Below are 24,359 nucleotides of genomic sequence, written 5' to 3' on the forward strand. Positions count from 1 at the left end.
TACTAGTAGCGGGATGGTACATTCTATCGATAACTGGTGTAAGAATATTTTTCTCTTCACTTTATTATCCATTTTTCCTCACGTGGTAAGGGTTGATAATTCTTTATAGTTTTATTTAAAACGTTACAGATAGATGCTCCTAATGTTAAAATTATTATTGTAAAGCATATTTTTTTCATAATTCTATATGGTACGGTCAGTAATTTTAAAGTATGTTAATAAACGATCTTTATTCAGTAAATCACGCCTCGATAAGCTCCTAGCTGATTTGGATTAAATTTAAACAATGTAAAAATTGTCGATATTTTTGTCAAAATCTAAGTCACGTCACTAGTTTATGCCGCCCTTTGAAAGAGCATGTGTGCAACTAGCAAACGTAAGTACCTACCCCTGTTGATCCCCCCGCGGGCCACCCCAGGTGCGTCCGCGCGGCACGCGCCATTCCCGCAGTGGCCGGCGCCCTGACGCCATCTCAACATTCCTTGCCATACAACCACCTTTAAACGGTTTCCATAACGGTACGTGACTTCATCAAAAACACCAACCCGGAACTAATTTTTACTCAAACAAAAGTAACATGTGAAATCGGCAACTCACCGCTGAAATGAGTTCCATCGGAGTCGTAGTGTTTCGTAACTCACCGCTCGGCAAAGCGCAGGTGCTTCAAGAATCCGTGAATAATACTGTGAACATATCAAATAACGATGCCAACCCGAACATTGGTGAAATTATTATCGTAAGAAAAAAACACAAGATCACATCTCCAAATACGGTTTCAGTGTCATCGATAGTGCGTGCAACAGATTCTGCGAATTCCAATCTGGCAAAGAGACCCAGATTTCGTGAAAATCTACTAGAGGATGCATCAAAATCCCCAACTCCACTTGCTGTGGCTCGTAGAAATGCGCGGGAAAGAAACCGAGTGCGACAAGTTAATGACGGATTTGCCGCACTACGCCGTCATATACCAGATGAAGTGGCGGCAGCTTTTGAGAATGCTAATTCAAATCGTGGACCAAACAAAAAACTGAGCAAAGTAGAAACTTTACGTATGGCCGTGGAATATATACGAAACCTAGAAAGCTTACTGAACATAGGCCATGACAAAGAAAATATGTCGAGACCATCAATGGAATCTTTTCCGTCACCGGCTTCGTCGTCACCTCGAGAAAACAGTCAAGAAAGAAGTTATTTCTCATTGAATTCGCCAGCAATCGACGATGACGATATTGACGAGGACGACTTAGATGGCTCCCTCCAATTACAACAACAGTCTTATATGGAAATGCCATCGTCAGAAACATTCCACCTTGTCGCTACTCCACACTTGTATGATGAAGAAGAGTGTGTAGGTCAACCATTAACTCCATCATCGGATCTCCTGGGACATGAAGAAGGAAATGCGCCTATGATAGATGGCCACTTTCCTTTTCCTAATTCAGCAGAACAATTTTCAGTTATACCTGAACAAAACTATTGCAGTGAAACAGAAATAGCATTACATGACAGAGATTTCGAAGTCAAATACGCACAATCTATACACCAACAGATGCAACCAGATTTCGAAAATGAGACAGAACTACCTCTGGAGGCTATAAATCCAGATTTAATTCTTTCTCAGAATCAATATAAATTTAAAGAAGAAGATCATGCATTTCTGGAAAATCAACCATATAATGAAATTGAACTTAAGAAAGAGCTTCCAGAAATTCAAGTAACACCCGAAGATAGGGAACAATTTGAAGAAACGTTGAAATGGTGGCAAGAAAAAACCAGACAAAGCCGTCCACTATCTAAAACTAAGAACTAGCTTAAATAATAATATGATAACGTAATTTATCTTGTATAGAAATAAAAAATAACATACAGCTGTTCCCAAAGCAATGTATGAAGCGGGCGCAAGGTGTGTTGTAACGGTCACTCCGAGTAATAAAGCCTTTGCGCTCCTGGCAGTTAGTTCTAAACGCATTCTAATTGTTTATTTTATATTTTAGAGACAACTTATAAACTACAATACGTTAGCTATTATTTATAAGGTCCAGATAATGAAATTATAGATTTTTTATCTTAATATAGTTGATTTTTGTAAAGTATTGATAGTGTATCTTAATTTATAATTTGAAATTGTGTTGAAAACATTTCGATAAGGCACTATGTTAATTAAAAAAATAGTATTTTTTATCTTACAGTGCCTTTAACTATAAATTATGTGATGTTAGTATGTAGCTAATTTAGAACAATAAAATTATTTTAATTTATTTCAAGATAATTTGACGTTTTATTTTCTTTCTACAGTCTCAATAACCGTTCCTAGACATTTATAGTTTTTTGTAGTCCAAGAGACTACAAGTTCTAAACGTAAATGAGCAATGAAATCATGTCCGTTGAATTAATCCAACTGAATTATAATCATAAATAGTCTAAAACAGCTTAAACGTTAAAATGTTGGGACAAGTCTCACGACATCTGGTAACTCGACTAACTTTTAGGAAGATCCGATTATTTGGAATTGCAACTATGACAAGAAAATAAGTCGATATCATTACTAGTGTATTCATTATCCCTTTATATTTTATTGTCATTGATCTAACCCACTAATATTTAACCAACCCGCTCTGGGCCAGCGTGGTTAACTATAGCCTAGCCACACGGTAGTTCCGAGCCCCACGGTGGGCATATGTGTAATCTGACGACGAAGTATTATTTAAACAATGGAAAAGCTTTTCCTTAATATCATTATTGCGTAAGTAAAATATATACTGGCTTTTAGTAACTACTAACAAGAAATCAAGTTTAATTTCTTAAACTGTAACTTAAAAGTTGATCGAAGAGTAAATGTATCGTCACAAAAATGAAGTACGTTAACGGTTAGCGGCAAAGCTATTGTGATTATAATGCGGTGCTGTTGCTGCGCAACAAAAAATGCTCTCAATAAGCCCTTGGTGCAAAGCGGGTCATTTAAATTTTAGATGAGGTCGCTATTAAGGTTTATAGTAAAGGAACATGTTTTTTTTAATTTCTATACACATATTATATCTATCTTGATAGTTTATCAATATAAAAAATTGGCAAGTGAATCTTTTTAAAATTTGACTGTAAAGAAAGATATTATCTTGCAAAAATGTAAAGGGACACTTTACAATATAATTCCTTCTTGAATTCTTTTCAATTCAAATGTGAATATTTTACGTCTACCTTTTTTCTCCAGCACTTTTGAGTTATATAGGTCAGCGAAGGAATTGTTTAGCACTGCATTAGACAGAAATAAATATTTCAAGTTAGCGACCGACCTTCAAGACTGAAGAGGCACTGGAAGAAGAAGACTTTTGAGGTAATTTTACGGTTGAAGGCAAATTAGTAATAATATTTTGCATACCGCCATAGAAAGAATGTTAAATATTTCAAAGTAGGTAAATATTATTTCTTACGTGAACCCAATAGACCTTCTTTCCGGGTGCTGCAGGAATTTAATTTTTTCATATATTTTTTTCTTGTGTTACCATATCATAATATTTTAGGGAGTAAACGCATTGCACGGTATTTCGGCTTCCATTTAAATATTTTCCGGTTCATTCGTCAAGCGCTGTTTCCAGTGATTAGAGTTTTGGATACACGTGAGGTGGCAGTATAAATAACGCACCTTTGTAATAAAAACTTTAATTTGACGCAATTTCAAAAATGGAATAAAAATGGATCACTCATTCTTTTTATTTAAATTGTGTGTAATTGATCGTGGTAGACAGTATTAAAATTTAACATTAAAATCAGATGCTGACCATTTTAGTTCTGTCCTAAAACCTGAACAGGTCCTTGACTCGTAAGACTTTCAAACTAACTACTAATCTATTTGTTTACACTTCTACATGCCTTTGGATTTCATTGATATCAATTGATAAAGGAAAGAATATAATATTCATGAAGCTAGCTAAGCAAACTAACTCTAGTTACAAGTAATTGTTTAATAACTGGGTATCTTTAAGATACGAAAAATACATAAATATATATGTTCGGCCTATAGAGAAATGTATGCAAAATAGATTTAATATAAAATAAAGTACTACTACTGGAATCTATATCTATCTATTTCTATCTACTCTACTATCAAAAAGTATCATTAGAAAAATGTTAAAAGTATAATTTTATATATCTAAAACTCTGTAATGATCGTTGCCTCACATAATGTATTGAAAATATAATCCCGCATGTTAGGACACTTCAGGATCCTTATCTTTATGTTAGGGTTAGGGGCATATAGAGTAAACTATTTAGTTTTATCTAAGATACTTTACGAGTACTTAACCATTGAAGAACACGGGTGGTTTGAAACAAAGTTTAGCTTGAATCAATGTAAGGGACATTTTTGTTAACATTTTTACGATAATTTTTTTTTTTTCAGTTGTTGAATGTGTCATTTAAAATTGATATTGCTTTAAGAATAATTTCTGATCAGTATATTAATAATATTTTGATCTTTTGTCTATATTTAAATACTTAAACTGGAGTATCAAGCAAAAATTATGCTTTTAGAGAAGAGACAGTTGTCAACCGAATTTAAAAAATAGTGGAGTTAGTTAAAGATATTTGTAATATGAGCTTAGGTAAAAGAAAGTAGGCCACGTAAGAATATTCGTGAGAAACCCGACTGTTTACCATGACAAAATCTATTGCACTGCTGACTAGGAAGGAATCCTGATCGATAACTCAAGGAAAAAAATCCGTTACGGCCCGCTATGGCTTTTGTTGTCTTGCGCCGAAGTGTACTATAGTAGTTTTGATACTTGTGTAAATTTTTAAAATTAAGAAAAAAAATGTTAAGTGAATCAAAATTTTATGTTAAAGTATTTTGAACAAAAAATATTGTGTTACTAGACTAGAAACGCTTTAAATATAAACTTTAAATGTACGTTGATCTTCGTATTCAGAGTATGTATTGATGTTGGTTGGAGAAAAATTGTATATTTCCAAAGCTTGGAAATAATAATAAATACATTGGAGGAATATTTATTGTTTTGAGTAGATTTTTTGGATGACTAAAAAGTAAAAATATATAACGCAAGTATCAAACGCATCAAGCGAGCTTCACGCAAGTTAAAGTCAAAGAAGCTACCCTATTGTTGTATAATATTTATTCTTGCGTGGATCTGTTCTGTAGAGTCTTTCAGCGAGGTCGATTCCATTGTCGCAGGGTTCATGGGAAAGGGCAAAAAACGGACTTCGCCTTTAGGGTACTACCGAATATAACGAACAAAACTGAATAAGCACTTTTTCAACGCATAGGTTGCTTCGTCTACGATCCACGTGTTCAAAGATTAGAACCGCTTTCATAATCTGCACGTCTTATGCGAACACCCTAAGAGTCCGGGCTAAAGAAATAATAATATTTGATCTTGGCATCAAAAATGGTATCATCGCAAAAAAACGTTGTTTTACCTGTAGTCTGTACGTCTATACTCTTACATATCATTGAAATGTTATCAGACAACGCTTGTAGATATATTGAAAAAACTATTTTTTTTTTAAGTTTTAGGTGCAAAAGGTAAATCATATTAAATCTGTCTATCACATAAAAATACTTATAGTTAAAGTTATTTAAAGAGCTCTTTACTTTGTAAGATTATACGAAGTCTTCGAAATTCTTACGAGAAATACTTTGAATGGCATTTACAGAGTTCCTGCAAAAAAAACGAAACAAGGCCAAACCGTGTTTCCCAGAGCCGACATATCAAGGGAGATAGTAGACAGTGAAATTGCACCAGACTCTGCTGCGGCGCCGCCATACGGCATGCGAGCGAGCGACATCTGGTGATCAACACAGATTGTACAAAAAGTTCTTCTAAATTAACTCCAGCGTACGCCAAAAGTCACGGTGGCATATGTTACGGTTTGATTTTAATTTGTAAAAATTTGTTTCGAATTAAATAAATAAAAAGGTCTCACGATTTAAATACACAAACCATATGTACGGTCTTATTTAAATCATCTTATATTTTGCTCTTATCAATAGTTTTTATACGATTAAAAAATAAAAACCTGCATAAATTCAAGATAAAAATACCGAATGTTTGGTTCTGAAAATCACGAACAGATCAATTTAATCTTTTAACTTTTTAAATAAAATAATAAGACATGAAAAAAATACATTGTTACTCAGTTGTTTTCGCGCCTAAAATTTATTCCTAGATTTTATCGATAAGTTGAGTTGACGCGACGAACTTTGAGTTATCGTGAATTACGAGCATGCGAATCACGTCATATATAAAACGAGTGACATGCAGCTGCATGTGCAGTAACATTGTAATTTTTCTAATGACTCATTAATGTTTATACTGAACTAAAAGGTTTTCACTGTAAATAAGATAAAGTAACGACTTTAATCTTTGAACCGAGTGAACATTGTCTTTGTTCAGGCGCGTGTTAGAGCATAATTTACTATGTATGCATAAGTATTACAAGATAAAACTCAATCTCGCTATTTGACGATTAACTTGTTTTACGTCATTTATTATGTAATATGTTGAACAAAGAACTTTGTACTAAAATGGGAACAAAGTACATAGTAATATTTCCTTATCAAACTTTCTACACAAAGTATTGATCATACAATTGAATAATTCGGCTAATTAAATACACATTACTTTTATATCTCTACCTATTCATAACTCATTAAAATTTTAATGTAACTAAATTTTATATAAAATAATTGTAAACTCTTTTTTTTTTTTAAATTATATGGCAAAATGTGGTCAGTATAAACCTAAATGTTCGTTCTATGGGTCTCTGCATACCTACTTTAATGTATATCCCAGTATCATAAGACTTTGATGGAATATATACTGTATTTTAATAAAGCGATTGGACGATTATGCGTATTAAATTGTAAGGATTTAGTTGTCATACTTACATTTATAATCTAGAATGACCTTGACATATCAGATAGTTGTTGATTTCTTATTCAAAGTACTATAGAAATATATTTATTATTTAGTTATCTGGGTACCTTTGCATAAGAATGTTTTTATTAAAAACTAGTGATCGCCCTCGACTTCGTCAGTGCGAAAAAAGCAGCCTATAATATGCCCACGTGAATCAGCTACCTTCTGATCAAAGTCAAAATCGGTCCAGCCGTTCCGGAGATTATCCGGAGACAAACGCGATCTTGCTAACAGACATATAGACAGACAGAAAGTACAGATACTGGTTTTTTATTACCATACAAATATAAAGTTTTATATCTAATATATAAAATTGTCACAGTTTTCGTTGCCATACTCCTCCGAAACGGCTTGACCGATTCTCATGAAATTTTGTGAGCATATTCAGTAGGTCTGAGAATCGGCCAACATCTATTTTTCATAACCCCCCCCCCATTTTTTAATTGCGCGCGGACGGAGTCGCGGGCGTCAGCTAGTTTCAATATATACATGTCTACTGAAAAGTAAAATAATAATGTTTATTAATGATCATTTGCACTTTGCCACTTCGAATAAAGCGATCAGAAAATTAAATCATTACATACGAATTAATTTTAAACGATTTACGTAACAAAAATAATCAAAATTAATTAAAAAATTCCTTTGTAAAATCCACTCTACACACAATAGGTACCATCTTTGTCAAATGTCGTAAATAAAATCAAAAACCGGTTTACAAAATCACTTTTGTTTAAATAGTTTTATCATAATTTTGAGAAAATGTCAATGAACCAAAATTGAAACGAGTTTTTATGGATCGTAAATTTATGTAGCGTAATTTGACGTGTTTAATATTTTATAAATAGTTCAGAATTTAATCAATTTGAGACACTGGATAAATCGATCATGATCACATGCAGCTTGAAAGTAAATGGTACAACTGCAAAAGATAATCATAAAATAATGAAAGAACATTTCTAATTAAAACAATGCCTAGTTTTGCAATTTTACTTCCAAATAAAAGTTGTAGTAGGAATAAAATCTAAAGAGAAATGAGTAATCTTAAGGTGGGTATAGACTAGAACATTTTCTTGTATCAAAACAACGAGCCGCTCTGTGGTCTGTCCTAGTTGTTCCCTTTCACGAACCAAACGTACTTTGGAAACTATGCTTTTACCTTTATTATACCATTCGTAAAAACGTTACATTAGATAGAAATGCTCTAGTGTATATTCACCCTAAGGTGAAATAGGTGAAATGGTGAACAGTTTCGGTAGAATAACCATCGCACATGTCAAGATCATTTAAAATTATTTAAACAGCGGAATTACGGAAATCAGAACAGCAGTTACGGCGGGCGCACGTCAAGCTCATTTCCTTTCGTTTCAGTCACATGTCGCTAAATAATTCAATAACAAAATGCTGCTTAACAAGCGTTTGAATAATTCAATAATCGTGAATGAATTGTTAGCAGGGGTGTAGAATTAGGCGCTATACATTAAATTGACAAATCTAATGTTATAAAGAAGAAAGAGTTGAATGTTTGTTTGCATTGAATAGGTTCCAAAAATACTGTACTGATTTTAAAAAAAATTTCAATGTTGGGAAGCTACACTGTCCTTGGATATATTTTATTTTAATTCTGTTAAGTTTCTTTTTAATTACGTGCAGACGAATTCGCAGGCGACTGCTAGTTTAATATATGCATTAATTTCTTAGTTAAGATTACAATCTAACTAACGGATACTTTTTGCAGAACGTTCAAATAGTTTTATTCTATGATTTCATTTGTAAAAATATATTACTATACTTTTTTGAACAGCTCCTTCATTGTTATAAATTGTACACATGTTTTAAATATTGACTGATTATATTCAATGTTACATTTGAACTGTTAACACTGATTGCTACTCTGTTCATATTATATTCACAAGTGAAATTGTTTCAATTGAAGAGTTTATTGTTTCGTAGACTAACCTTGTATTGTATTCAAGTTCACTGCTATTGAATATTTAAAGAAAACATACGTATTTGGTTTTTCCTATTATTTAGTAACATCATCATCATCAGCTCACTATACGTGCCTACTGAGGGGCTCGTAACCTACCCCAAGTTAGGGGTGACTAGGCCATAGTCAACCACGCTGGTCCAGTGCGGGTTGGTTGACTTCACACATACCTATCTTTGAATTTCTTCTCAGACTTGTTTTCCTTCACCGTAAGAACGTCCGATAAATGTATATATGTAAATTGAGAATCGAAAAACATATTGGTACATGGCGGGATTCGAACCCAGGACTTGTTGATTACAAGTCAAGTGCTAAACCACTGAGCCACCGACGTTCTTTTATTAACCACATATTTAGTAACACTGCACTATAATGCGCGAATGCATTTTATTACAAAAGGAAGTTCATAGATGATAAATCATTCGGTACATTATCATAAAGTGAATAACATTCATTGAAAAATACAGACCGAATATTTGAACTTTAACACATTGATAAGACTATCTCATGCAAAAGTGTTACAACATCGGAGGAAATTTACTGAGGGACGTTTTTAAATAAATATTTACATCATGTACCATTTCTTTTTTTACTTTAAAAATTTTACAAGTACTATTTTAAAGTATTAACGATAAGTAAATCTCATACTTTTAATTTTTATAGTCTTTTTCCATGGTTTATTGGAAATTACTTACTTAGTTCATTTTCTATATCTTTAGCATTTTAATGTTGTTTTTTAGGTTTCATAATGAAGAACAGTATTAACTTGCAATTATTTGCATGATGCATTTAATATATTTACAAGAAATATCGCGTTTACCTTAACCTTGAAAATACTCAACAAGGTCACCTTGAATACAAATCGTGAACTTGAAAACACACGCATACAAATTCCTGATAACTAAACGAAAGTATTTGTTGTGAACAGGGGTTGTGTTTACGATTCTCTATTCATTTTATACTCGGCTACTCCTCCCATTAGGGGTAAGCTTCAATAATTCTAGCCAAGTTTTTTTTCTATCATTCCACCTATAATTGATAGCACGTGCACGGTTTCCGTTCAGACACGTGGCGGCTAAAATATTAAATATTCATTCCGCTTGAACTCGAACTACGTAACAAAACTCCGATGTTGATATAATATGCAAGACAACAATGAGAGCAACCTACATTAAAATCGATTGATATGAAAATAAAGGTAATCTCTAGACAGTCTTTTATTTTAAAATCTCCACACAAAAGAAGAGGGTAAGAGGGTCGGTAAGTACGATTGGCTCGTTTTTATCGTACTTGCGCTCTACATTTACAATTCAAACACTTCAATATAAATGACAATCATTTAGACCTAATTATCACTTTATCTTTACAAGTCATTACAACTTGTAAATGGCGGTCAATATATCGTAAACAAGTAACAAAAACAACATAATAGTCGAAATGTTTAATTAAGTGAACACAGGATTTATTATTATACCTATAATTTGCTATTAGAGATCATTTACTTTGCATACATAGACTATATTTAAGATGGCATTAAGTTTTGATAGCGATCACACATTCAAATGCGGAATTGATAACTTCCTTTCTCTTAACTTCATAAACACTTCGAAAGTCACTCCAGAAATAACCATATCCACTCTCCAGATGTTTTCCTGGTTGTTTTTTGTTAATCTACGAGGCAAAAACTAAACGCATTTCAACGTGGGAACCACTAGCTTCGCAGATGTTTGGCGGAACGTCTCGAGACATTTTGTGTCGTATCCACGTGTCACAACAGGAAGGTGACTGCAATTTAGTGGCTGAGACGCGTGCCACTTGTCCGGTCTCAACGGACCATGAAATAGACTTGCTGTTTTTATTACGCAGGGTGCACCGAAACCCCTTAGTTCCACATGGCCGGAACTAGTCCTTGCTGCTAACAATGTTAACAAGTGTTGAATTATTTATTTCATAGGATTACTTTATCTTAACACTTTATACAGTATTTAATACACATCATCATTTATTGTCGACGTGATTTAACCTAGCTTAAGGTAAAGTGGAAAATTATGTTAAATATTCATAGTTGTATATTTTCATATCGAATACAATAAGGCCATAAGATTTGAATCACACATTTTATTTAAGCCACTTTTTGGCTATTAAATTTACTAAAATATTGTTTTTCTATTAGAATATATTCCATTGTCTTATCAAACAAAATGATGTAATATCGTGTAATTTCATTACTTCCTAAGCAGACTTTAAATGTCGTGCTGAACTTGGGATAAATTATCTTATCAAGCTGACATAATAACGTTGACCTCACATTTAGACAGATGTTACATCAATTGCTGCTTTTAACTTCTCTTTTTTTCCTGATCTGAAGCGTTCTTCTATTTGTAACAAGGTCTTTCCTCTTGTTTCAGGTAAGCAGAAGTACAAAAATATGGTTCCCACTAAGGTTGACATTCCGTAAAATAAATAGGTGCCATGGTGACCTACACTTTCAAACATTGCCGGCGCTGTTTTTACCGTTCCAAAGAAAGATATTGAAGTCATCATAACACTTAAGCCAGATCCTATTCCCTTTGTATCTGTCGCAAAAACCTCTCCAACCATATTCCACGGCAAAGGAGCTATTCCGATATTTGAAACAACAATGTATGTCGCCGTTAACCCTAGAGATATCAAAGGTTTCACGTGCCTTATTACGCGTATTTCCACTAAGTATAAATAAATTGATAAAATGATTAGAGATAATGATGTAAAAGTGCCACTGAATATCGCAATAGGTCGACGACCCATTCGTCTTAGCATGATGCAAGCCGTGACCAGAGCCACGCAACGCAAAATATCAATACCGAGCATGGCGGCATAAGTGTTAGATTTGCTGCCTAACAAAACCTCCATTATTTCGGTAGTATATGCACAAAATACATTTATCCCAGAGAGTTGTGTGATGGCAAAGAAAATTAACATAATACACAAAGGTTTCCAAAATTCTGGTTTTCTTAAATTCGTGGTCAACGTTTCAATCTTGCTTTTCCTATCAACTTTCTTCGTTTGTTCCAATATCATTTTATCTAATTCAGTTTTCATCGCAGGACTTGTTCCTCTGTACCATTGGAAGGATTTAATACATTTGTCTATTTCATTTTTCGATGCGAGCCAAGCGGGAGATTCTGGTGCGTAATATAAAATTATACAACCCACTAATGGGAAGGTGCCACAAAGTAATGCTGAATGTGTCCAGTGTAAAAATGTTCCAAATAAATGTGACATAAAAACACCAGAAGCAATACTTAAGGATAAACTAGCTAGAAACAATCCTCTGTACGCTGGCGTACTTATTTCTCCCACAAATACGGGTCCGAGGGGTCCGAGCCAGCCTTGACAAAAACCTGTTATGAATCTTCCGAACAGGATAAGGTGTATACTATTAGCAAATGCTATCGTAATCCATCCACCGATATAAAATAAGGATAGCAACATTTGCGATAATCTTCTACCAAATCTGTCCATTAGATATCCCGAAATCATGTTACCGAATAATAATGCGAGTGACGATATTGCGGCTGAAAAATAAAGAAATGCGTTAAAAGAAATTTACAAAGTAATTAAGATATTAGTTAATTTGCACATCAACACATACCTACCCATGACACCATCTCTGTTGAATATTTCTTGTGGCCCTTGTCATGTTGTAGTTGTGGAATGAGAACCGCGGAGAAGCCTGCCGTGGCGCCTGCGCTGAGTGACAGCAGAAATGTTCCGAGTACTATAATCGCCTGGAAACACAACACCCAGATGTGAGCTTGGTTAGTCTACAAATTAAGTTGAAGAACCGTGGATTTCCATTACCCAAAAAATATTGGACAGGAAGACCTTTAACATAATATTTCTGTACCGGCGTTTCAATACCCACGGTGACAATCTATATTTTGAAATCCTTTGATGGCAGATGTATCTTGTATATTCAAAGGCCAAATCAACAAGTATTTTCGAATGTATTCCAGTCGAAAAAATTATTGAATATCCAAAGAAATGCAAATGACCAGATATCATTACGACATTCTCTAAATTGGCTACATTCAGCTACATTTGCCTTACGATTTAGATGTATTAAGCCCATATCGTAATTAGATGTTGCTGCGAACATTCTCAATTTGATTCTCAAATGAAATTAATTAATTTTAATTTATTAAATTGTAACGATGTTATTAAGGTATGTATTTCAGAGTTACGCAAGACACTAGGTAAACAATTTCAAAGTCAATATACATATAAGTGACGAAATATAAATATATTTCAATATTTTTACATAAGTAATAGAAGAATTAACAATGCCTGATGAACTATTGAACCGTCAAAACATTTAAATGTTGAATTGTGGCAATTTTTCACATATTTCAAATTTAAAACAATGACTACAAATTCAAATTATGCGATAGTCTTTTAGTATAAATAAACCCAACTAACCGTATCATTATAACACTTTGCCGAAGAATATCGATCGAATTATACCTTATTAAAATCGATCAAACTGTTTAGGCTACAATAAGTACTATCAGGGAATCTGGCGGTATTCCAACTTAAAAGCGACAGCCGCTTTTGAACGTTTCGTCAATATTGAGACGGCGATGCAGAAAACCATAATCGAAAAAGAATCAGTCTGTGGTACACGACTTATTGCTTTTTACTATTAAGTCATCGTTTGCGCAACTCACTGCTACCTAATTGATTATTTTGTAAGAAGGAGCGGAGTTTTTCTGGTTGCAGAATATAAAAAAAAACTTTAAGTAGAAAACCGCTAATGGCCCTGACTGTACAAACATAATATGGACTTCCTTCAATAGTAAAAAAATTAGAAGTTTATATCCGTATATAATATCGCTTTTTTATTTTTTATGCACACGACATATCTTCAATATCTTCGAAACACCTAAAGTGATTTTGACGGGACTTTTGATAGAAACTGGAATGCAATCAAGATCTGCCTTGAAAGATAGCATTGTTTTTTTTCAATCAGCAGGTCTTTTTATATAATTTGCGAAATGAAGAATCATTTCAACAATTAATTCCACACGAACGAAGTAGTGGACAAAAGCTAGTCGTCTACAAATCAAAAACATAACGACATGCAAAAGTTGACAACCTTGATCGATATTTTTCATTGAAGTTCATTTTAAGTTCCTTAAATATTCTCGCACTATACTTAAAAAATATTCAAAGCAACATCACAATACCAAATTCATATAAAATCTAAAAAAAAAATACTTAAAACATAATTATATCTTACTAATATTATAAATGGGAATGTTTGGATAGATGTACGTTTGTTAGAAGGTATCTCCGGAACAGCTGCAACATAGTCTGGAAGAACACATAGGATACTAATTAAGTTTTTTTAAATACCACGCGGACGGGGTCGCGGACGACAGTTATTTTTAATTAAATGTTAAATTAATATTAATTATCTTAATATTTATTTAAGTTACGAGAAATCTTTTATTATAAATATGTTAATAATGTTATTGTTTATAATTTAAAATGACACATTTCACAACAAAGAATATATTATAAAGATTAGCAATAAGGAATCGACATTTATTTAAACTGAAAGGGTCAAATAAAAATGTCAATAAATAATAATTGTTCTTTATAGAGTTTATTATGTGTGAAACATAAGAATAACTGATAATACAACTCATTTATTTAAAAGTGGTCCTTAACCGATAAGCATGTTTTATGAAGAAAGAAAGAAAGCTTCGCTAAAAACGTGATAATTTAAATCCAGAATATCTACCTAAACCTCGCAATTAAAGGCTTACTGCCACTTCAAAAATAGACCCTTAATCAAGGCATTGAATCTGTATGAAGAATACATTAGAAATATCCACTAAGTAAATGCTTAGGTAATCAGCAAATATTACCAAAGTATAAAAATCGAAGTCATTTTTAAAATTCTAAAGTCAATGGGTTTTTTTATTCCATAAATCATTTTGTGTTTCTGAACCAGATGAATGAATTGTTAAAAATACATCCTTTTTCTTCTGACCTTGCTTTGCTAAAGTAATAAATCAAAAATGTAATATAATGCAAAACCAGAAGTAAAACAGTGACAATAATTTAAAACCAAATTAACATTTTTGTCAATTTCCTTTATGTAAGACATTAAATAAATTTATCAGCACGTGCAGGAATATTGTAAAAACAAAGTTTTTAATCAATATTTTTTTCAACAAAGTAAAGCTTTCATATTAACTTGATAAATATAATTTTTTAACGCTATCAATAATTTTGTCGAAAGTTCAATATCTTTATAATATGTAGAATTTTTGGTAGGATTATGACTAAACGGAAGCACAGATAGTTCAGTTTTTAACATTTTCTTATGTTTTGTTTAGTTTATGTTTAAATAACATTTATCCCAATAGTAATTCTCGATTAAATTAAATGATTGAAATACATATTTCATATTTACTGAATTTATTCACTGCAAGATTTGCTTTATCTTGAGAATTTTTAACGTAAATCTTTTTCAATTTTAAATATTCAAAATATAGCAATAAATGTTTTCCCACTTAGACAAATCTTTTTCAAAAACCAAAAGTTGGCCTTCAAACGACTTTTAATTTATTCGCTTCCGTCTTAAACCTGTCTTTTTTTTTGTTTCGATATTATATACTAGCTGTCGCCAGTAACCCTATCCGTGCGGCATTAAAAAACATAAAGCTTCTTATAACCTATGTGTTTTTCCAGACTATGTTCTACATCTGTACCAAATTTCATCGAGATTTGAGCCGTTCTGGAGATACCTTCAAACAAACATCCATCCATCTATCTAAACGTTCGCATTTATAATATAAGTTTAAAGTATGATGTAAGATTTGTATGTTGAGGGAGATGACAAAATAAGACATGACATCACTAAGCTTAACATCGCTTACTTTCATTTCAAAATAATGCTTTGACAAAAACATAAAGGAAAAAATTATACTTCTAACAATTATATTGTATTGTATTAACAACAATTTCAATTTAATTAAATTCAATTTAAAAAAAGAAATTAAAAATAGATGTGGCCGATTCTCAGACCTACTGAATATGCTCACAAAATTTCATGAGAATCGGTCAAGCCGTTTCGGAGGAGTACGGGAACGAAAACTGTGACACGAGAATTTTATATATTAGATTTTAAAGTGTGACAATTTATTTCTAAAAAGTTACGTTATATACAAGAGGACAAAAGTTACAACCTCAATCAATGCAAAATGTACGACAATTCATTTTGATATAAAATTAGTCATAATATTATAGGTCAATGCTTCGCGAATAACATACATAAAATTATAATAATGCTCTTTAGAAAAAAGAGTCCTTATTTATCTGTCTTTTTTATAAATATTTATGTACATGTGTGTATTGAATGTATAATCAATTTAAAATGTACTTATTTTTTATATCGTATTATTATAAAATACACATTGATCATTTCTGATCCGTAAAAAAACAAGTAAACTTGGAGAATTCCTCTTGAACTAAAACTTGTCATGAGAAACGATAGTATAAAGTAACAGCTTATTATTTACACATAAAATAATATTTGCAATTCTTTTATCTTAGTACATTTGTTTAACAAAAAATTACTATCTTCGTTTAAAAGTTCTTTGTGTATCATACACTATGTTTACAAGTCGATAAAAATGTTTAATTAAAATACACATTTCACTCCAAACTTGATTGCAAAGAACAAAACAAAACGTCTCCTTGAAAGATTTTTTTTTTTACTTCCTAGTGAATGTCACATGTTCTCGTCCCTACACTTCTTTGTTCAAAGATTAATAACGTTTAACATGAAATGTTTGTGTCAACAGTTTTATCTTTGCGGATTATCGGCGTAATAACTAAAATTAGGATAATTACCAAACTAGGCGTAGCAGTTTACTTAATTAATTTGTCATCACTATAAAAGGCTTAGCCAACAATTCAATAAAATACTTATTTTGTTGCTTCTTAACTAGTTACACTTAATTGCATACTTAACTAGTCGTCGCCCGTGACTCCGTCCGCACAAAATTAAAAAAAAACTTAAAAATAATCCATTTATCGAATCTTTTCGAAAAAAAAACAAAAGAATACGATAAAATTTTAAAAATCGAATAAAAAACATTCAGATGAATATCAACATCCTATGAAGTCGGCTAAAAATATTACACAACTAGCGCGCGATTCTATCCACGTGTTAATAAAAAAAACACATTATAAGTGGCTATATGTTCCTCCAGACTATGTTTTGAATCTGTTCCGGTTATACCTTCTAACAAACATCCATCCAAATCTTAATAAGATTATATTTCTTCCAATATTTCTTGCGGTGAACCTTTGACATCCATACTGTCCTACTTAATCAGAAGATCTTTATAATATAAATTTGATATCCTTTATGTAGCCGTCTCAACTTGTGGTCTAGGTAGTTCAATACGTCTTGAAAGTTTAGATACGCAGTCAATATATCTAATATATAAAATTCTCGTGTCACAGTTTTCGTTCCCGTACTCCTCCGAAACGGCTTGACTGATTCTCATGAAATTTTTGAGCATATTCAGTAGGTCTGAGAATCGGCCAACATCTATTTTTCATTTTGTTTTTTTTTGTTTTTTTAACTGCGCGCGGACAGAGTCGCGGGCGACAGCTAGTATACGTATAATAGAGAAACTTTAATTAGCTACGAAAATATAATTTATTGGTTTTTTTATGTATTGCCACAGTATAAACCTCAAAAAGAATGCTTAAAAACTTGAGTATTTAAAAAAAGTTACTTCGAAGCTAGTAATAATCAAAATCATCAAAGTAGTTCCTGAGATAAAGTGTAGTATTTAAAATAATTTATATTCATTATATTTGCATACTTAGTGAATGAATGCCTCCTTGTTTAACAACATCAAAACATCATTAAATTTCCATATTACTTTATTGCTACTTACAATTTTTCCATTAGTAATGATAAACATTTTAAAATATTATATTTCTCTTTATTCAATGAACCTATTAAGTTAGACAACAATAAATTTCATTTAATAAATTGACTTCATTGTACTATTATCAACATAATTTTAGTCCACGACCTTCATTTGTTATCGTTTTTTTTTAACCATACAATTTCTTATCAATCTGAGTGCAATTACCTAATGTTACAAGAAATTTATTGCAGTGTTAAGATACACACACATAAGATTAAAACTGATATTCATCGCGCTGGGTTAGCTCGTGTGATCATCGTCCCTCGCTCAAAATACGACCAAGTCATGAAGTTGCGGAAACTATAGCCTACCACTACTGCTCTACTACATATTGTGGTTAAATTAATTTAAAAAATATTATACTCTGACTCAGATAATTATGTCTTATTTTATCTTACTTCTTACTAATAATATAAATGCGATTGTTTAGATGTATGGATGTTTGTTTGAAGGTATCACCGGAACGAACAATCTTGATGAAATTTGGCACAGATGTAGAACATAATCTGGAAGAAAACATAGGCTACTTTTTTTCGTTTTTTTTTATTAATCCCGCGCGGACGGAGCCGCGAGCGGCAGCTAGTATTGCAATAAAAATTAATTAAGACATCAAGTTTAGTGACTTTTTGACAAGAGAATTCAATTTTTATTTTCAAAATGTTTATTAATTACTTGAACGTTGATTCCTTTTTTTTTAATAAATTTTCGTAATTTGCCGCACTGACTTTGCGTGGGAAGGACTTTAATTTGATTCGGTGTTGCATGGTATGCACGGCATATCATAGATTTTTGTGTAAGATATTAAAGCTCATTGACCTATAGATATTATTGTCCCTTCAAACCGGTTAGTAAAGCGGCTGCATACATCTTTTAGTGTTATCTACTGCCATCTTCAAAGAGAAACTACAAGAAAAATATTATGTCTGATTTAAATTATGCCAGTTCAGTAGTACAAAAGCGCTGACCTATTAACTTTATGGGCTTTATGGTGCAAGTTAGTGTTTACATTATGCCAGTTGTATAATGTAAACCAGGCATTAAGACATTTTAATTAAAATGGCGAAGGTTTTCAACGTTATAAGTAGATAAACAACTATTTTCTCGACTAGAAATCGTAGGCAGTAGTAATATCTAGTTAATATTTTGACAATAACAATGCCCTTATTTCCAACCAGCCCCTAAAGTGTACTTAGATAGGTGCCTCATTAGCTAAGGGTCCTCCTAAATCAAAAGCAAACTGTTGAACTTAAATGACTACTAAATGTTGGTGAAATGAAAGTGAAAATAGCCCTAAGTGCAATCTCATAGAAAAGCTACATATTTATCGACTGCTATGGTTGGGTTTCTAGGTTAGGATAGAAAAAAAAGTATAAATCATTTAGCAAGCTTCTTAATTTAGGTGTTTTTTATAATTATTATACTTTTATCTTTTAATATTTCCTACACTCTAGTGATATCTGATTAACTATAAAGCTATTCTGTTTTCTAAACAGGTCTCGTCACTGGCCCATAAATTGTACTTATAGATATTTCGTAACCGTGATATTACATTCTTTGATCGATTTCGTTATAAATATTACCATAATTTGGAATCGAAAAGAAGAATTAAATTATTTTGATTCGTTTCTTTATCCGAAAACCTGATAAACCAGTCTGGGCCAGTCTCTTGTTACTTTATAAAGTGCAGAACTAAAACCTTGAAGTTTGAACGAGTAGACAAAAACTCAAAAATTTTGGACAAATAATTAAAATGTCAAATACTGATTAAACCTCCTAGATAACAATAGGAGTACAAAAAGTAAAATGGTATTTTTTTTTCGTTGGTCAATCATGTAGAACTTCTGAAAGGACTACAATGAATCAACGCGGAAAATTCGTTAGAATTGTATAAGATTTTATTTTTTGAATTACCTTGATCCTTTCCCTTTTTAACAATTCCGTGCTAAGGGCAATAGTTATATTTGATAAAATATAGAGCGCTACTTTGTGATGAGTTTCTTTGTTCCCTTTGAATCAAAATAACAGGTTATTGAGTTCGTTAACATTACAATTTAAAATTGAACATATCATATTACTTATGACATCAATAATTATTTATAAAATACACTGGTTGTGTTAAATTGTATTCAAGATGTAAAAATTCTTTTTTATTATATATATATATATATATATATATATATATATATATATATATATACTAAGGAAATAAAATACTTCACATTGCATATCAATTTATTATTATTTATGAAGCAGAAATTACAGAAAGAAGTCTTTAATACTACTTATTTACTTATACTACTGGTTACTAATTTATTTTATTTTAATAAGTATTTATAATCTTTTCTTTGTTTAAGATTGATATGCGTAAGCCCTTGGTACTGCCTAATTTACCTTTCGCCACAATTTTTTTTTCGCGCACTTACTTGGCCCTATACCATACGAATATTTTTTGCTTTAATCTAATTGTAAAATAACCACAACTGAAATATAAACTTGATAATTTTATCATCGTTATCACAAAATCCGAATGCATCACGTTTAATATTTTTAACCTGTCTCTGGAAACCTTATCTCTATATCTATCTAGTCATTTAATTTTATCTAAAAGTCCATTAATATTTATTAAGAAAGATGTCTTAATTTTAAACATATTTGGTGATCATTTTGATATTTAGATTGCAAACGAATAGAAAAAATATAATTTCAAATTAGACACATTTTAAAATTATATAATAAATTTTCGAAATTAAAAACCATAACAAAATACATGTGTCGCACGCGTTGTAATGTTTTAATTAATTTAATTTAATATCAATTAAAACCAACCTGTCTACGAAAAGGCGATCTTTCTTCGGAATAATGGTCATCCTTTGTGTCACAATTACCATTTTCAATGGCACTTTTGTTGATTTTCTCCAATTCGGACGCACTGTCCGGGTCCATCTTGGTTCGATACACTTGTGGAACTGTGTACACTACACTCGTAGCATGGTCGACTCGACGCTTACGCTACTCCCATACTGTTTGATTACGATTTATCTTATCACTCATAAATACCTCCTTAATACACGTTATTTAAGAATCTGTCTTATTTTCTGCTAGGCAATGAAATTCGTTGACGAATGCTTAGATGCTTAGTTTTAGTTATGCTTAGTTTTAAATATTTCAACTAGATTTTTAATTAATTAATTAAATAAAATGGGCAATAACTTTTTGCTGAAATTATTTACATGATGAAAAAATTGTAAATATTGTCATTTTGTTTATGTCAAATTTATTAAGCACAAAATAATTAAATGTGACCATAATATAAGGTCATAGGCACATTCACAGGTTAGGTTAGACAGTTTTTAAATAAAATCCATAACAAATTAACAAGCAAAAATGTCTGTTATCTCTACAAATACACAAATGTGATCATTATATAAATGGTGAGTTTGAACTAACTTGTTAATAGGTAAAAGTATGATTTTTTTATATTATTACTTTTACCAACCATAGTAGTGAATTATTAATAAAAACAGCAAAAAGCGATGAGTTGTTAATCATTTTGAATTAATCACATCTACCGTAACAAATATGTAACATAACGAAATTAGGAATACTACTAGCTGTCACCCGCGATTCCATCCGCGCGGGTTTAAAAATGAACTTTATTAGTAGCCTATGTGTTCTTCCAGATTATGTTCTACATCTATGCCAAATTTCATCAAGATCCGGAGATACCTTCAGACAAACATCCATCCATACATCTAAACTTTCGCATTTATAATATTAGTAAGATTCATAATTTTTTTATCTCACAGTAAAACTATGAACATCGTTATTATCTCATTACCTATATAATAAACTATTATACGATTGTGAAATGAAAGAATCGTTTGTAATCGATACTCGAGTATAGTTTTGTTTTTTATCAGTCTTTTTCAACTTATATATTTAATTCAATCACTTTCATTTTTATTTTTCAGTTTTATATGTATTTAGGAATTTTACTATATAACAGTGAAAAATAAGTTTTTAACTATCTAATTTTAGTCTCAATGCAAAAGCGATCAATGAAATGGAAATTTTAAGAAGTTATACACATTTATGTACAATTTTATGGTCACATAACGTAGAAACGATTTTTTAACACCGTAGACACGCATGTTGTAGTATACTAAATAGTGTAGTATGTAAGCATTTAAATAAATATTATAGTATTTTTGTTATATATAATAGGATAATAAACAATCAGTCTGCTTCTATTAAAATAGACGTGTAAGTTATTTTTTATGTTATAATATTTATATAGTTTTTTATCACTTGAAAGTCATAAATTTTGCTGCTGTAGTGTTTGTCTGTATTTTAACTCTTTATGAAAAATGTTAAATTTATCTACTATATAAAATAGGAGCTTGTATTTTACCAAAAAGTTGGTTGTATATATGTACTTAAATTACTTTAAGTGCCTTTTAATTGTGCCAGACATTTTTTTACCATAGCTATAATAATTAACTTTTAATAATATATAGCTATAGATATATTATATTTATACACAATTATACAACTAAGGGCGTAAAACTTTCTTCAACTTAATAACATACACAGATCTGTCTTAAATCAAAACTTATACTGATGTAGTACACAACCGTAGAACAAGCGAACGTCAAGCGTTGTAGTACGAAATTTCATAACAAATTGGAATGTATTTTTATTGTCTCAGCAAAATGTTTAAAAAACATGGTCATTACGCGAACTCTAATCTAATATGGCGCAAACTCAGAATTTACTTTTTGTATCTCAGTGTATTATGGTTGTTATATTCTGCTTCGATTCCAGTTGGCTATCGTGACAGTGTGCTACAGGTTTGGACCTTAAAATAAGAAATGCGAAGTCAAAAAGCGACAATATATTACAAAATTTACGGAATTCAAATTATTATTTCAAAACAACCCAACGCATAACGGTTTCCACGTTTGTGTAACTTTATGGGATTATTTTTATTATATCAGGTCGTTCACCCGTACGTATTTTAAATCCTGCGCTCGGGAAATAAGGATTTAATGTTTATTAATTCCTTTTGTCCTGTTTTAAGCACCTACATATTTTGTCACCGTAGTAAGATATATAGAATATCTTGGCTACTGCTTTAGCACATAAAATTACTTCCTTCTTTTCTTTTAATCACCTTAGCACTAAAATTTTTACTAAACCCTACCTTTGCCCAAACATTAATTCGTATTTTGTGACTTTTAAACATTTTATAATTTGATTATATGATACGATAGTTACAATTACAGTCGTATAATAAATTCTTGTAACTGGCTGTTCGATTCTCAACTTAAAAATCAGAAATGTAAATAATTTGTACGGTTCAATTAAACTCTTACGTAAACAGAATATCCATTCGTCCTCGCTCCGCACCATATCAGATTCGATACAACGCTTGCGATAAGATTGGAAGAAGATCAGTTTCAATGTCAATGACATGAAGCTATTTCAAAACTCATATCTACCAATTTGTTACCTTCAGATACGAACATTACTATCAGTAACATAACCGGTAAGACATTGAAAGTACCTTCAGCACTCTGACAAGAGACATTTTTTGTGGTATATTCACAGGGAGAAGGAGAACCTTATAGTAGAAACAAAAAAATCTTGCGGTTACAGCACAAACGCCTGCAGAAAACAAATGCTTATCTTCATTAGTTCACATATTGCTATGGAAAAATTACAGGCGCAAATAAAAAAAATCAGATTGAAAAATAGCTTAATCCGTTAGACTAACTCAATTATAGCTTCAGGACATGTTCTATGGCGCATTACTTTTTAGCCATCTTCTTGAAAACTAAAAGTGATCTTAAGAAACTTGAGGATGGTTAGTAAAACTAAGGAACCAAACATAACATCAAACATACAGTAACCTACTGGCATTCAGTCGTTGTCTAAGCCACGTGATTTCTGTTTTAAAAAAACACAAAAAATCAAAGGTCAGCTTACGCCTATCTCAACATAAACATGAGTTAAATAATTAACATGCATTAAAAGACCAACACTTACGTTACTTGAACGTAAGCTTTAAATAATCAAAGCGTTACATAAATTCGTTTTTTACTTGAAAACATTGGTAAACTATTTTACAAGAAACATACTGCAAGTAATTTATCATTTAGCAGTATTAATTTATAAACATCTCTATGAGTACTAGTTAGGAAGAATCACGGATAAGCAAAAATTATTGAAAAATTGAATATTGATTTGAGCAATAACGTAATAAGCTGGCACACTAAAATTATTTACTTTAAACAGGATATCTGATAATCTGCTAAAACTAATTGGCCAAACAAACCTACCTTAAAGCTACTAACACACTATATTTTGTTTTAATCCGGATTTACCTACGAAAGACTTTTATTTAACCCGTGTTTGCACTGCGTGTTGCATATA

General features: G+C 31.5%; 2 protein-coding genes across 3 annotated transcripts; one reads left to right on the forward strand and one right to left on the reverse strand.

The window, feature by feature from the left end:
- The first annotated feature begins 460 nt into the window (after positions 1-460).
- LOC106713537 (neurogenic differentiation factor 1) lies at positions 461-2,031 on the forward strand. The gene has a single exon (XM_014506349.2). It carries the CDS (start codon positions 605-607, stop codon positions 1,808-1,810), a length of 1,206 nt encoding a protein of 401 aa, XP_014361835.2. The 5' UTR covers positions 461-604; the 3' UTR covers positions 1,811-2,031.
- An 8,100-nt stretch (positions 2,032-10,131) lies between these two features.
- On the reverse strand, positions 10,132-20,916 carry LOC106713511 (facilitated trehalose transporter Tret1). 2 transcript variants are annotated; one of them, XM_014506321.2, is made up of 3 exons: positions 20,751-20,916; positions 12,554-12,689; positions 10,139-12,476 (listed from the first exon to the last, which is right to left on the reverse strand). In XM_014506321.2, the coding sequence occupies exons 1-3, from the start codon at positions 20,865-20,867 to the stop codon at positions 11,230-11,232; spliced, it is 1,500 nt and encodes a 499-aa protein (XP_014361807.2). In that variant the 5' UTR covers positions 20,868-20,916; the 3' UTR covers positions 10,139-11,229. The 2 variants fall into 2 exon arrangements, with proteins under 2 accessions (XP_014361808.1, XP_014361807.2); XM_014506322.2 differs by lacking the exon at positions 20,751-20,916 and having other exon boundaries at positions 10,132-12,476; positions 12,558-12,635.
- Positions 20,917-24,359: the final 3,443 nt, after the last annotated feature.

The sequence above is a fragment of the Papilio machaon genome, chromosome 5 (assembly GCF_912999745.1).
Source record: "Papilio machaon chromosome 5, ilPapMach1.1, whole genome shotgun sequence".
Taxonomy (NCBI): Eukaryota; Metazoa; Arthropoda; class Insecta; order Lepidoptera; family Papilionidae; genus Papilio; species Papilio machaon.

Bases quoted from the DNA above. Each gene is read 5' to 3' on its own strand.
- LOC106713511 (XM_014506321.2), bottom strand. From the start codon at position 20,867: ATGGACCCGGACAGTGCGTCCGAATTGGAGAAAATCAACAAAAGTGCC. The intron at 12,690-20,750 runs GTTGGTTTTAAT...TTGTGTTTCCAG, and splicing joins GATCGCCTTTTCGTAGACAG to GCGATTATAGTACTCGGAAC. The intron at 12,477-12,553 runs GTATGTGTTGAT...TTTATTTTTCAG, and splicing joins AGAGATGGTGTCATGGGTAG to CCGCAATATCGTCACTCGCA.
- LOC106713537 (XM_014506349.2), top strand. From the start codon at position 605: ATGAGTTCCATCGGAGTCGTAGTGTTTCGTAACTCACCGCTCGGCAAA.